The sequence below is a fragment of the Corythoichthys intestinalis genome, chromosome 20, assembly GCF_030265065.1.
Source record: "Corythoichthys intestinalis isolate RoL2023-P3 chromosome 20, ASM3026506v1, whole genome shotgun sequence".
NCBI classification, from domain to species: Eukaryota; Metazoa; Chordata; class Actinopteri; order Syngnathiformes; family Syngnathidae; genus Corythoichthys; species Corythoichthys intestinalis.
The window spans coordinates 10,394,838-10,410,727 of record NC_080414.1 but is presented as its reverse complement, the minus strand read 5'-3'; the positions used below and the strand labels follow the sequence as shown (position 1 = coordinate 10,410,727).

The 15,890-nt window shown below is 40.1% G+C and overlaps 1 protein-coding gene across 9 annotated transcripts in view; it reads left to right on the top strand.

Moving 5' to 3' along the window:
* Nucleotides 1-15,890, top strand: part of LOC130908901 (cadherin-18) — a 425,189-nt gene that overhangs the window by 386,254 nt on the left and 23,045 nt on the right. Inside the window, exon 11 of one of the 9 annotated variants that reach the window (XM_057824829.1) lies at nucleotides 15,008-15,097. The exons of 7 other annotated variants lie outside the window; for them this stretch is intronic. In XM_057824829.1, coding sequence (XP_057680812.1) covers nucleotides 15,008-15,066 — 59 coding nt within the window. In that variant the 3' untranslated portion in view covers nucleotides 15,067-15,097. One more of the 9 variants, XM_057824827.1, reaches the window with a different exon arrangement.

Genomic DNA, 15,890 nt, shown 5'->3' with positions numbered 1-15,890 from the left:
TCGATGGTAAATTTGAAAAATTTTAATAAAACGAAAACATTAAGAGGGGTTTTAATATAAAATTTCTATAACTTGTACTAACATTTATCTTTTAAGAATTACAAGTCTTTCTATCCATGAATCGCTTTAAGAGAATGTTAATAATGTTAATGCCATCTTGTTGATTTATTGTTATAATAAGCAAATACAGTACTTATGTACCGTATGTTGAATGTATATATCCATCTTGTGTCTTATCTGTCCATTCCAACAATAATTTACAGAAAAATATGGCATATTTTATAGATGGTTTGAATTGCGATTAATTACGATTAATTAATTTTTAAGCTGTAATAAACTCGATTAAAATTTTTAATCGTTTGACAGCCCTACTTTTTACATTTCTAACAGTGGCTGCTGCTGGCTGGAAAAAAAAAAAACTTCTCACATCTCAAGTCATCAGCCAATCAAATGTGCGTTTCGGAGGAGAAAATTGACCTGCACATTCAGCAAGTGAAAAGATGTACATGTAAATCTAAACATAATGAAAATAATTCACTTAAGGGTGGGGTCAATTACAACAATTAAAACATATGGGAAGACAATATAAATGACCTATATAACTGAAGTCACTACATAACGCAAATAAGGTTGTTAAAAGTTGGTGGGGATAATTTGAGTTTCCTGAAAAGTTAGTAGTGTTTTGTCCCAACCGTCCCTATGCAAACCTACGCCTATGCTCGAGCTCCATTTGAAGTGGGAGGGTGGCAGCGAATGAAGGAATGTCAACCCTACCACTTCAAATGGATTGGACATCTACTACTGATGAACTAATTGGTGAGAAGGTGCATCTTAGCTACCGTAATTTTCAAACTATAAGGCACACCTGACTATAAGCCGCCATCCACAAAATTTGACACGAAATCGGCACCAAAACATATTAACCGGTAACTTTTTATTTGACAGCGGCATCATAAGACTGTCATAAGCCCAAATGAACCCCGTGAAGCTTTGAACCAATTGGCTGCAAAGCTTCATTACTTAAAGAAGCTTCATTTGGCCAACACTGCTCCCCTTGGGGAAAAAAGTCAACATCTGCTGCCACCTCATGTCAACACTGTTGTCAGCCAACATACTTCCTAGCATGCATTGCAGCGGTACAAATGTAAATTACAATCAAAATTCATGTTCTGTGCTAATTATTTCTTCAGTTACTGTTCTACTGTTCTAGTTGTTTCATTAATTGCTAGTTATGGTATTTGGTAACATTTTATTTGACATTGGTGCCATAAGACTGTCATTAGACCATTATAACTATGACATGACACTGCCATGAGCATTAAGGAATGCTTATGGCATGTCATTTTGTATCAATCGGCAAATTATCTCACTTTTGAATGGATGTAAACGATCCGAGCTGGACATAAATGGAGTTAGTGACATTATTTGCCGGATGACACTAAATGACAACCGTCATTAGCATTCATTAATGCCCATGATGGTGTCATGTCATAATTATGACGCTTTTATGACAGTCTTATGACGCCACTGTCAAAATAGTGGTGGTGCCTATTCACCCAAATAAATCAACAAATAAGCCACGCTGCATTTTCAGCCACAGGATTCAAAATTAGGAGAAATAGAAGAAGTTTATAGTCAAAAAAACACTTTTAACCACTTTTTCGCATATCACCCGACCGGTGCTAGTTTTTTCTGTTTGCTACATCATCCCTGGAGGAATTGGCCTTTCCTGCGACGTGACATGGAAATAGAACATTGTCTTGCCATTAATCATTCGTAGAGGAGTGTTCTATAGACCGGGGAATTGTATGTGGAAAGGTGGGAGAAAATATCAAGTATTTGTACCACGTCATGGAAAAATGTTAAAATATGCGGTTCTATGAATGCTAATTTGTCCAGCACCTTAAATTCGACAGCCAGTTGAAGTTAATCACAAAATCTGATAATTACCACCTAAAAAACAGGCAAAATTGAAGGGGCTTGTGTCTAAACTAGACATAGAAAATGCATTCAATTGTTAGATTATAGTAATGGGGTGTTTACAGGTCTGAACAAAACAAAACAAAAACTAATCAGGAAGCTTCAGCTAATCAAATCAAATTAGATTTATTTATATAAGCGTATACAAAATCCCGTAATCGCCTCAAAGTGCTTTACAACAAATTAAGATATAGTACATGACAAATGAAAGGCAGGAGAGTGCTAAAAATGAAGGGGGGAGGGGGCAATGCGGCCTGCCCAAAGTCATTACAACTAATAGAACAAAATAAAACATGAAATTGCAAGACACCTTAAAAATACAAGGTAACTGAATTTTTCTTCAATAGCTGCCTGCCCTCCCAGTCAAAATGGAGTTGGAGTTTAGAGATGTCAATGGCAGGTAAATGAATGAATGAATTATCTATTTTGATTTTATTAATATACCATTTAGAGACATTGTTGACCCCAAGTTGTCCTAATCCTTTTATTTGGGCCTCTAAAGTGACTATACGGAGTTTGTCACTTTTTTACTCGCAACTGCCACTTCTGGCCTAAAGCGTAACTACAGCTCATGCATGGTGCAGATGCTTATAAAAAGTGTTGATAATAACGGTGTTACGACATGATGGCATTACTAACGGCGTTATTTTTTTTCCAGTAGTGAGAAATCGAATTAATTACTTTTCTCATCTTGGTAAAGCCGTTACCGTTATTGAGGATGGAAAGGCGTGCGTTACATTGCGTTACTATATTGGTTGAATGACGCGAGAAAAGTCTGAGGGAGACGGACTCACTGAGACGACAGAGCAGAGCAGGAGTGGGGAGGAGGCAAGAAAGTTGTGACAACGAGCAAGCGCGATGCTAGGTAGCTCCGATAATACCTGTTGTAGCCGATAGCCTACAAACTATGCCCACAGGATATGGTAGATATGGTAGACATATATATATACTGTATAGAACTAGATGCAAAATGACAGACACGGCACTAGATGCGTTAGTAAACAGCTGCCATGTTGAAGCAGTAGACTTCTTAAGAAGGCTCTATTGCAGAGAACCTTCCTAGCGGACCTAATTAACTTTTTATCTGAAATACTCCTAAATCCGCAAAATCTTGAATCTATCTTTAAATGATGAAACAGTTTGAAAACTTTCACATGTCGAAAGTAGACAGAAGGGAACTGATGCAATAATGGGAGCAATTTTAACAACTTTTAACAGTTGATTTAGGGTAAAAGGTAAATTAGAGTAAAGAATTGGGCTAGGGCCAATTGTCCCAAAAACCTTCACATAGTGTGACCTATGTTTTTTTTTTTTTTGAAAATTATCACCAGTTACCGTATTGGCCCGAATATAAGACTATATTTTTTGCACTGAAATAAGATTGAAAAAGAGGAGGTCGTCTTATAACTGCGGTCAAAAAAAAAAAAAAAAAAAAAAAAAAAAAAAAAAAAAAAAAAACTGCGGCCTAGACATATACCCATTCACGACGCTTGATGGCGCCAGTCATCAATGAATCGAATGCTGAACGCGACTCGGGCGGCCAAAGGGAACCCCTGACACGAAGAAGAAAGTGGTAAGAAGGAAAAGAGAAGAAAATACCGGTAATAGAAGAGATAACCGAAAATGGAGAAACTTCGCGACAATTTGGAGAAAAGTGGGTCGAAGATTGGCCAGGTTAACCGGTGTTTGGCCATTCCTTACTACGCGGCGAAACGTCCTACACAATGCTCAGGGCGCTTGCATATGCATTCACACGCATGCGCACATCGGTTGGAAGCGGCGAGTACTCACTATTTTTGTTTTTATTTAGTTATTTAGAACCTTTTCACAGCCTCAAAGATACTTTTTGCATGTATTACCCTCTCATACTTTTAACCATTGTGTTTTTTTGTGTTAGCTTTGAAGCAGTTGACCACATTAGTCACGTAGCGTATTTAAATCGTCCTTATTTGACATAACTACATTTAAGTATTTTCTGCAGGCATTTCTTTAGTACGTTATTCCTGTATGCATCTAAACAAAACAAGTTTAGAGCGCACGGTAGTAATTTAGGTGTCAAATTCGACTAATGTAGGACGTTTCGCCGATGTAGGACATTTTGGCAGAACACCGGCAGCTGAGGAGAAGTTATGACGCAAACTTCAAGTTGATGGTGATAAATGAGGCGGTGTCTTCAAACAACTGCAAAGCGGCTGTGAAATATGGTGTCACAGAGTGTAATGTACGGAGATGGAGAGCTCAAAAAGATCGCCTAAAAAATGCTCAGTCAGAGAAAAGCTTTCCGTGGTCGTTTCTGTATAAAAATTAATTTGGTGTTCAAAAAGTCTTTTTTCAAACTTAAGTCTTGAAAAAGAGGGGGTCGTCTTATAATCGGGGTCGTCTTATATTCGGGCCAATACGGTACTTTGCCAGGTAACTAATTACTCTTACATTCAGGTAACTGAGTTACTAACGCAATTACTTTTTGGGAGAAGTCATTTGTAACTATAATTACTTTTTTAAAGTAAGATTAACAACACCGCTTATAAGAGCATGAACAAGAAAGCAACTAGCGTTTTGCCCATCGAATCAGCACCAGAAATGTACAAAGATTTAGGAGCAATTCTTAAGTTGGTTAGAAAAGTGTTTTTGCCAAGCAGAGACTAGCGGGGGGCTTGGTGAAACTGGTGTTCACAGGTATATGTTCGAACAGTGTTTGACACTCTTACCCAAACCCATACGGCAGCTTGTCTTCTCCAAACAACAAACCCTCTAATCAATCAATCGTCACCAACTCGTTGACCACCATTCTCTTCGCTAGACGTCCCATCCATTTTAAAGTGCATGTGACACGAAAAAGCATGTTTATTTCATAATACACGCTGTATTTTATGCTCCTGAATGATATGGACCGATTGGATGTGTGTAGAAGCGATCGCTATATTTATTTAGTTTTTTTAATCCCGCACCATGAAAATGAGTGACTTGCGGCTTCGGTCTTGCATTGAGGAGGAGGGCGCTGTGACGTGTACGGATGAATGCGTCCTCTTTACTATACAGCCGTACTGTTGTGTATGAGGACTAAGAATTCAGTTGATTTTGTGGATTAATACGTTTATTTTTCGCATCACGCCAGCCAAACGGCTGCAGAAAAATCTTACTGTATGAGGGACAGGCGTATTCCCATTCCCAAGGTTCCCATTCACCGTAGATATTGGCCAAAACAAACCCTACGACAGTGGGACCATTGGACTTACGAGGAAGTGAGTAAACATCTTGTTTTGTATTATGTCAAATACGAATACAGCAATTACAAAGTAAACACTTCAAACTATCTTTAAATAAAGGAATACTTACTTTTGATCACTGATAGGCTTGTAAAAAGTTCACCTCATGCACATTAGCTGCACGTTAGCTGCACAACAACTGTAGCCGCCCTCCTCCAGGGAACGAGCTGTGCATTGCTCTCCGCCGGGCGCTTTGCCGATCAGCGAAGACAATCGACAACCCGGTCGTCATGTCAAATAATCCGGGCTAGTTATGTGTGATTTTCCGCTTCGAAGACTTTGAAACATCACTCGGTTCGGGTTAGCATGTCAGCTAGCTGTCACGCCTCTTGGTTTGTTTACATTCTCAGAAGCCGGGGAAGGGAAATGACATATATCCGATTTAGGTGGCATAAAATATCGTTCGGGAGGTGCAACAGTAAAGGTGAAGTCGACAGTTTTGACCATTATGGAGTAATTTTGCCATGTCGTCCTGAATAAGTGCATTTTTATTATTTCATATTCCATTTAGCACAAGACTGTTATTTGTCATGACCATGCCATTTATTTAGCAATTGGGGAAAATACTTGGATAAAAAGAATATCCTGTAAAAATAGTGAAGTAAAGAGACAGAAACAATGACATTTTGCAGGTCTCTTCGTCTCGTTTTCCTCGTTCTGAACAGTTCCCCCTCGACGAGCTGACTGGTCCTTCTCAAGCCATTTATTTAGCTATTGGGGAAAAATACTTGGATAAAAAGAATATCCTGTAAAAATATTGGAGTAGAGAGACTGAAACAATGACATCTTGCGGCTCTCTTTGTCGCGTTTTCCTCGTTCTGAATAATTCCCCCTCACTGGGCTGAATAGTAAAACCGATGAGCCCAGTCTCCCGCTGACGTCATCCACCTGTTGGGGATGCTAGAGCCCTATAATGGTAGGCGTGGCTAACCAGCAGATTAAATGACTAATTTCTCGTCATTTGCGCTGTGCTAAATTGTTGCATATAGTCGAATCGTCTCAAAATATGATTCTAATTCACATAATAATGCTATTTAAGACTTTTTTTCTCCTGTCGTATGCTCTTTAAGTGGGAGGGTGGCAGCGAATGAACGAATGTTCATTCGCTGCCACCCTCCCACTTAAAATGGATAGGACGCCTACCAGTGAGAAACTCATTTCAAGACAGCCATATTGTCGCACATACCCTAGTCTGACCAATCTTCCCTCCTGGACATCAGTGTCATATCAAATGGATTGGACGTCTACTTACAATCAACTAATTTTAAGAGTTTTAATTTAGTTTTTAAGCGCAACGCAATTGGACATCTCTCATCGTCAGTAGCACTGAAAGTGTTCGACTTAATAGAGAAAAGTGAAGAAAATCTGGCATTGTTCCCCCTTGGCTGCCTTTAATAGTTTCCGCTCTAGCTAAGAAGCTGCATGAGAGTGTCTGCAGCGCTCTGATGAGCCTGCCAGAGGAAGGAAGTTGTTCTCAGAATAAGATCACATGTCAGTCAGGACTAATTTTAAGTCCTTTAGATTGGGCACCAGAACTCGATGAGCTGGTTATGTAGCAAACTGCACTTTCTGGTGATTTTTGAGGATACACTCATTCAAAATGGCAACTCTAATGGACCGTGTTATCCGCTACCTTCACAGCCTTGACTCTGTTCAGATGATGCCAGAGAAGGACTCATTCAAAGACCGTTGAGTTCTTCCTCATAGTGAGTTTGTCCAAAAATGTCCAACACAAACTGCGTTCTTAGCGTTAAGCAGTCCGCATTGGCGTTGGCGCTAAAAAGACTGTGTTTGAGCACTAAAGTGGTCCGCCATCGCCGCCCCCGTGGATTAAAAGTCCTCCGTCGCGTCGCGACACAATGCGGCACGCCGTCGACAACTGCCGTCTGGTAATTAAAGTAAGCTCTTCTCACACTGAGAGCGGCTTCCTTTCTGTCTTTTATGTGGCGGGCGACCAACGCTGCCTGGCTGCTCGATGGCAGGCCCTAATAAAAAAGCCTCTGTTGTTGAGCGACTGAAAAAAAAAAAATCCCTCGCAGTCATTCACACCGCTAAATCTCTCGTGACCTCCTTTCGTGAGTCTCTGCCGAGTTGTTTGAGTTTTCTTTTTCACGCTTGTTTGTGCCACTGTCAGCAGGATTACGCGTACGGACCGTCGGGGTGAATTTCATTCAAGTGGGAGCAAGGGCCAAGGACGAGAGAGATGGAGCGGGGGCTTTTAACACTGACAGATAGGTCACAATATTTTGCTTCCAGTTGTGTAATGTACAAGAATGCAGCGCGCGCTCGTATCCTGTTGTCTGCAGATGTTTGGTTTTGTAATCTTCTGCTGGCATGATGATGATACTCTGATTGATGGGAAGGTTATGCAATAGAAAGGCACACAATAAGATATGTGTGTGGAGAACAAAATATCCGATTATTTGTATTGTTTAGTGTTGTTCTCAAGACCAAACTGTTCAAGACAAAGACATGCTTGGGACCAGAACACAATGAGACAAAACCAAGATTTTGCAAGTGGAGATTGAGATAAGCCAAGAATGAGACAAGACCAAAACTTCTGGGAGTTCTAGACACAGACAAAATTGTGAAAAGATGAGACCAAGACTTGCAAAAGACCAAAATTCACTGAGACCAAGATTTGACAGAAACCGGAATTCACCAAGACAAGACAAAGATCTTTGGGTGTTGACAACGAAACAAGACCGAAAGAAAACCAAAACAAGACCAAGAATTGCCCAAGACAAGAACTCAACTAGCTCGAGATAAGACCGAGACTTTGGTAGTCGAGAACGAAACGAGACCAAAAATTGACAGAGATAAGGGCAAGCCTTTTGGGAGTCAAGATCTTGCTAAACCAAAACGAGACCAAGAATTAACTGAGACCAGAACTCAACTAGATCAAGATAAGACCGAGACTTTTAATAGTCAAGACCAAGAATTGCTCGAGACCAGAACTCACCTGGAGCAAGCTGCCTCTGACCTGACAATATTGAGATAAACCGAGACGAGACCTTTATTTGTGCGATAATAAAGCTCACCAAGACCAAGAAAAGACAGACCTTGGGACAGGGGTGGGCAAACTATTCCACAAAGGGCCACAGTACGTGCGAGTTTTCATCTCAACCCATCAAAAGGGAACCTTATCACCAATCCGGTGTCCTACAAGTGCAATCAGTTGATTGCATTCAGGTGCTTCTAGTTTCCCTGGACCTTTCATTGGTTAAACTACCTGTGCTGCATCAGTTGTAACAAAGACCAGGACCCACTGCAGCCCTTGAGGACCGGTTTGCCCACCCCTGCTTAAAAGGGTCGTCGGATACCTAAATGAACTGAAGCAAAACCAAGAATTACCTGAGACCAGAACTGAACTAGATCAAGAAAAGACCGAGACTTTTAATAGTCAAGACCAAGAATTGCTTGAGACCAGAACTCACCTACATCAAGCTGACTGATACCTGACAATACTGAGATGAACGGAGACGAGACCTTTATTCGTGCGATACCAGAGCTTACCAAGACCAAGAAAAGACAGACCTTGGGACAGGGGTGGGCAAACTATTCCACAAAGGGCCACAGTAGGTGCGAGTTTTCATTTCAACCCATCAAAAGGGAACCTTATCACTAGAGATGTCCCGATCGATTGGCGTCCCAATCGATCAGGTCCGATCACGTCATTTTCAAAGTATCGGAATTGGCAAAAAAATATCGGACATGCCTTTTTTAAAAAAAATTATTTTTTATTATTAAATCATTTTCTAATTGTATTTAACGTTACAGAAAAAATGACTTACACTCATCCAGAGTCTTTAGTTTTGGTTTAAAGATTGGTTCATAATAACAACAAGCATCCTCCCTGCCATTTTTTGTGATGTCACTTTTAAGCCTAGTAAGTAGGTAAACTACCTCTTTTGGAGATTTTTGTTATTGCACTATTCTGCACTCAATATTTTAGTTTACATGTTGATTGTTTACATATTTTATGGCACAGTGCTGATAAGCTTTGTTTTGATCCAAAGCAGTGGAACAATGTCATGTTGGAACATAAAAAAAAGATACTTGGAGCAATTAAATTGAGTTTTATTCCTTTTTTTTCTTAATGCGTTGCCAAAATGTATATGATCGGGAAAAATTATCGAGAATGATTGGAATTGAATTGGGAGCAAAAAAAAAAAAGTAATCGGATCGGGAAATATTGGGATCGGCAAATACTCAAAGTAAAACGATCGGGATCGGATCGGGAGCAAAAAAACATGATCGGAACCACCGTACTTATCACCAATCCGGTGTCTTACAATTGCAATCAGTTGATTGCATTCAGGTGCTTCTAGTTTCCCTGGACCTTTCATTGGTTAAACTACCTGTGCTGCATCAGTTGTAACAAAGACCAGGACCCACTGCAGCCCTTGAGGACCGGGTATGCCCAACCCTGCTTAAAAGGGTCGTCGGATACCTAAATGAACTGAAACAAAACCAAGAACTACCTGAGACCAGAACTGAACTAGATCAAGAAAAGACCGAGACTTTTAATAGTCAAGACCAAGAATTGCTCGAGACCAGAACTCACCTACATCAAGCTGACTGATACCTGACAATACTGAGATGAACAAGACCTTTATTCGTGCGATACCAGAGCTTACCAAGACCAAAAAAAGACAAAGACTTAAGGACAGGGGTGGGAAAACTATTCCACAAAGGGACGCAGTGGGTGCGGGTTTTCGTTTCAACCCATCAGTAGGAAACCTTTTCACCAATGTGGTGTCTTACAAGTGCAATCAGTTGATTGCAGTCAAGTGCTTCATGTTTCCCCGTACGTCTCGTTGGGTAAACTGCCTGTGCTGGATCAGTTCTAACAAAGACCAGGACCCACTGCAGCCCTTGAGGACCGGTTTACCCAACCCTGCTTAAGGGGGTCGTCGGAGACCTAAATAAACTGAAACAATACCAAGAATACATGAGACGAGAACTCAATTAGATTAAGATAAGACCGAGACTTTTAGTAGTCAAGACCAAGAATTGCTCGAGACCAGAACTCACCTAGATCAAGCTGACTGAGACCTGACAATACTGAGACAAGACCGTTTTTTGTGCGATACCAGAGCTCACCAAGACCAAGAAAATAAAAACTTTAGGGCAGGGGTGGGAAAACTATTCCACGAAGGGCCACAGGGGGTGCAGGTTTTCCTTACAACCCATCAAGATGACACCTTTCCACCAATCTGGTGTCTTACAAGTGCAATTAGTTGATTGCATTCAGGTGCTTCTAGTTTCCCTGGACCTCTCATTGGTTTAACTGCATGTGCTTTATTAGTTGTAACAAATACCAGGACCCACTGCAGCTCTTGAGGAGCGGTTTGCCACGTTGAGACCTTAATAAACCGAAACGAGACAAAGAACTGCCTGTGACCAGAACTCAACTAAATTAAGATAAAACCAAGGTTTTTTGGGTTTCGAGACGATAAAAATACCGTGATTAATCGAAACAAGACCAAGACTTAGGAGACCATAGCTCACCGAGACCCAGAAAAGACAAAACAAAGAACATAAAGATTTATTTCAACACATTCACTGCCGTTGACAGTGATTGATTGAATAATCTTGTTGAAAATTCATGTTACGTCCATCACTGTCAATGGCAGCCAATGACTTAAAATGGAATTTCTGTAACAAATGTATTAATCTCTACCCAAACCTGAAATTTCCAACTCTTTTCCCCTTTCAGTGAACATAACTACATCTGCGTTAAATCCAAGTCTTCAATTATATGGCACTCCCGTTCATTTTTGCCCGCTTTAGCAAAGTTAACTTTTAAAAGGAGCCATTAGTGACGGCGTCCGTCTCTCTTAAATGTCAACATCCCGCTGACGAAACGCCGGTCAAACGCTGTCGGCAAATTGTGCGCCATTAAAGCCGAGCGCTCGGTGACTAACTAAAGGGACCTATTATGAAAATACTCTGATAAAAGAAGTACCGGTTCAAAAAAGTACAGTCACTCTACTTGAAGTCTATTGCTCACTTCTACATTAGCGTCACCACTTTTTCTGTCACTCCGCCGTGACATTTCCTTTTCAGACGTCAACGAAAAGGGGCCGATGATCTTTGAATAACCCACCTGCGCATAAATAGATCAATTGATTCCTGGAGCTATCCCTTCCCGCCGTGCATACTAAAAGGCCGTCTCGCATTGCGGTTGATCAGCACGGCTGCGAGAAAGTGCTGTCAAATCCGATGATGTGTGCGACGTTTAATTAGCCTTCATGTCATTCATACCACCGGAAAAAAGGGGGCTTTTAATGCGTCCGATTGGTGCGAAAAGGTTAGCGCGGCCTGTCGCTTAGAGTGTCGCAGACAAGTTGTTATGTTAGCGGTTAACAAGACAAAATATAACCCTTTTGATGTGCATTCCGTTATGTATGTGCATATGAATAAGATCGGGTAGAACCATGCATGTCATGTTGGGGTGCTATTCATAGACGTTAGCAACCACTGAAGAGAAAAAGCATGAATAGCAATGCTAGCTTGAATAGATTAAATACATATTCGTGAATTTTGATGTAGTGCTGGACAAAATGAGAATATATGGTGGAAAATACTTAGGTGACTTGAAGTTCCGCTCTGAGACCCCAAATTTGTCCAAATTTCAAAATTGTCCGATTTGCACTTGTGATACATCATTGGAAAGCTTAAAATGTCTGTTTTCTGGGGGAAGAAAAATTTTGAACAGGAGGGCATTTTGGGAAAAAAAAAAAAAAAAAATTCTTCAACGGCAAAACCCTAACTGGAGGTGAGAGCACACGAGAGCACAATGAAAGACGCCATGATTTTAACTAGAGGCGTGCAAAATTTCCGATTCTTAGATTATTCGCGATTCGGCCGTGGAAGATTCGAGAACGATTCACAAACATCCAAATTCCGATTATTGAATTATACCAGGTAAAGCGGAAATAAAACGCAGTCAGCGCGGTGACGCAATGAGGAACGGACCGAGGGTAAATATCACGTGCAGCTAATGCCGCTAGGTAAAAGAAAACAATAATAACTGGCTGCGGCCGTCAACCGCTACAAACAGCACCCAGTTGCTAGTTGCTACAAACATACCGCAACATACGGCTATGGTAGATATCACATATATCTAGACTAGATGTGAAATGACAGACTTTCCCGCGCTAGTAAACAGCCGCCATCTTAAAGCAGTAGACTTCTCTAGAAGGCTCTGTTGTAGAGAACCTAATTACTTTTCATCTAAAATACCCCTAAATCGGCAAAATATTGACTTAAATCTATCTTTAAATGATGAAACAGTTTTAAAACTTTCACATGTCGAAAGTAGACATGAGGGAAATTATGGAATAACGGGCACAATTTTAACAACTTTAACAGTTGATTTACAACATTAAATTAATTGAATGTAATTTAAAGCTGCTGATACAGAATGGGGACTCGAGTATTTTATTTACTGTTTTTACCTGGTAACTTGATACTAAAATAGTAGTTTGGTTTATTTAGCCTGAGAGGGTTTTTGAACAATTTTGGAACAAATATACAAAACATTAAAAAAAAAAAAATGGGGGGAGGGGGGCGTCAATAATCGATTTATAATCGAATCGGAGTCTCTGAATCATAATCGTAATCGAATCGTTAGGTGCCCAAAGATTCCCACCTCTAATTTTAACGACATATTATCGCGTGCTTACCTTGTTTCGATCCAAAAACTCCATATAGCATGTATCATCGGATGTCAAGACACATATGTGAATGGCCACTGCTGGATTTTTTTTCGGGATTTTATGGGTGAAACATGGTAATATGTAACTGTACCATGTCTGATTGTGCGTCTTTATCTGTATGGTGGGACGGGGAACTAATAAGCATATGCTTCCTCCCGTCTGCCTTTGTCTTCTTCTTCGGTTCTCTCTTCCTTGGGGCAAATCATATCACATTTTGTAATTGTCATTGATTGTCAATGATACCGATGATGATGACAATAAATACTTAATACATTCATTCATTCCTCTACTTATTAACTGGTTCTGGAACCAATTAACCCGAAAATTCCATAAGAAGAGATGTATTTTCCATGTAAATGCCCTAATCCACTCTAAGTATCATTGAATCGGGGTGAAACTGGAAGAAAACGACAACCAACCACATCTGAATCATTCCATATACCCTAACCAAACCGATAATTATCTGTAATGAAGTAGATAATAAAACATAATGCAAAGTAAAAAAAAAAAAAAAAAATATGGCGGAAAACACTCAGGTGACTTGAAGTTCTGCTCTGAGACCCCCAATTTGTCCAAATTTCAAAATTGTCCGATTTGCACGTGTGATACATCATTGAAAAGCTTAAAATGTCAGTTTTCTGGGGGAAGAAAAATTTTGAACAGGAGGGCATCTTGAAAAAAAAATTTTTTTCTTAAACGGCAAAACACTAACTGGAGGTGAGCGCACGCGAAAGCAGAAAAAGACGTGATTTTAACGAGATATTATCGCGTGCTTACCTTGTTTTGATCCAAAAACTCCATATAGCATGTATCATCGAGTGTCAAGACACATATGTGAATGGCCACTGCTGGATTTTTTCGGGATTTTATGGGTGAAACATGGTAATATGTAACTTTACCATGTCTGATTGTGCGTCTTTAGCTGTATGGTGGGACAGGGAACTAATAAGCATATGCTTCCTCCCGTCTGCCTTTGTCTTCTTCTTCGGTTCTCTCTTCCTTTGGGCAAATCATATCACATTTTGTAATTGTCATTGATTGTCAACGATACCGATGATGATGACAATAAATATTTCATTCATTCATTCAATATAACAAGGGTCACGATGCAGAAATCGCAGACGTCAAGGAGTAATCGAGATTTTCATTTTCATATTTTTACCCTTTTAAACTTTTTTTTTTTTCATAGTTTTTCTTTGTTTGGATCAATTATTTATCATCTAAAATATAGGGGAAAATGTGACAGTAACGAAAAAAATACAATTAAGTGATAGTTATGAGGTAGATATCCATGACTGTTTTTTACAGAGGCCAATTTTTTCATTGTTACATAATTTGATTAAAACGTTGAAATATGCGAGTAAATATATATATATATTTTTTTTAAGCGAAATATTAGACATCAATTAATGATTCTAAGCTAAAAATGACAGACATTTTGAACAATAAATAAGATTACTTGCCTTCTTTTTAATGCTGGATTAACACAAAAGCGGTTGCGCGACGTCTGTAAACGGGGGTTTTCAGGGTAAAACGGACAAATTAAAACTAGTTCGGGGACTTTATGCGCCATGAATCTGCAATGGCAGCATATAGACATATTGTTCTATCACACACAATAGTTCTTTTGCCTTAAAATGCAGCAGTTTATTTTATAGAGAGGTGCGAGAGCAAAAACTGCTTTTTCAGCCTTGTCTGGGTTTTCCGCCACGTACAGGAGTACCTCTACTTACCTCTACTTATTAACTGGTTCTGGAACCAATTAACCCGAAAATTCCATAAGAAGAGATGTATTTTCCATGTAAATACCGTAATCCACTCTAAGTATCACTAAATCGGGGTGAAACTGGAAGAAAACGACAGCCAAACACATTTGAATCATTCCATATTCCTAACCAAACCGATAATTATCTGTAATGAAGTAGATAATAAAACATAATGCAAAGGTATAAGAACGATATGGCGGAAAACACTCAGGTGACTTGAAGTTTCGCTTTGAGACCCCAATTTAGCAAACTTTCAAAATTGTTTCAGAGATGCAATGCAGACGCCACCAAACCGGACAACATCAACGCTTCAAATTCTGTCCCTAAAAGTTATGAACAGAATCAGTGACAAAGGGCAACCTTGGGAATGGGTTCGACATACTGGCGGCAATGCGGACCAAACTCTGACACCGAACAGCCCTTACCAAGGGGCTTGGTAGTGGGTACTCCCGAAGCACCCCCCCAAAGGACTCCCCAAGGGACACAGTTTACGCCTTCTCCAAATCCACAAAACACATTGAGCAAACTCCCAAGCACCCTCAAGGACCTTACCCTGCCTGCATATTCACACTGTTGTTCTCCATTCCATTTTTATTTTAAATTGCCTTTCAAGATGACATGTCTGCTCTTGGTATTGGATTTGATCAAATTTCCCCCCCAAATGCGACTTATACTCCAGTGCGACTTTTAGGCTACGTTCATACTACATGTCTTCATGCACAAATCCGATTTTTTGTCATATCTGTTTTTTTGGCGTGCCCGTTCAGACTGCCATTTGTCCATTGAGAACATTCAAGTATTACGCATGCGCACTAATTCGCAGTCCGACACGCGCTGAGCAAGACGACCCGCATGCGCAGAAGCATCAAAACAAATGACAACACATGCTGGCTGTCATCCGTCATTCCAGGGATATCATATTTTTCTTTTTAAAAAGAGGACACAAATAACGGACATAAATAATCCCAGTTTGGGCTTATATTCAAAGTATATGGATCGATAGCATGCACGCACTGTCCGTGCATGTCACATGCACGTACGGGCAGTTTGCCTCGACTCTCGGCCATGTAAGCAATGTTGAAATATTGCTTATATGGAGCAGACAGAAAACCGATCATTCTCACGCTTATCCTCAACCCATTTTTTTAATG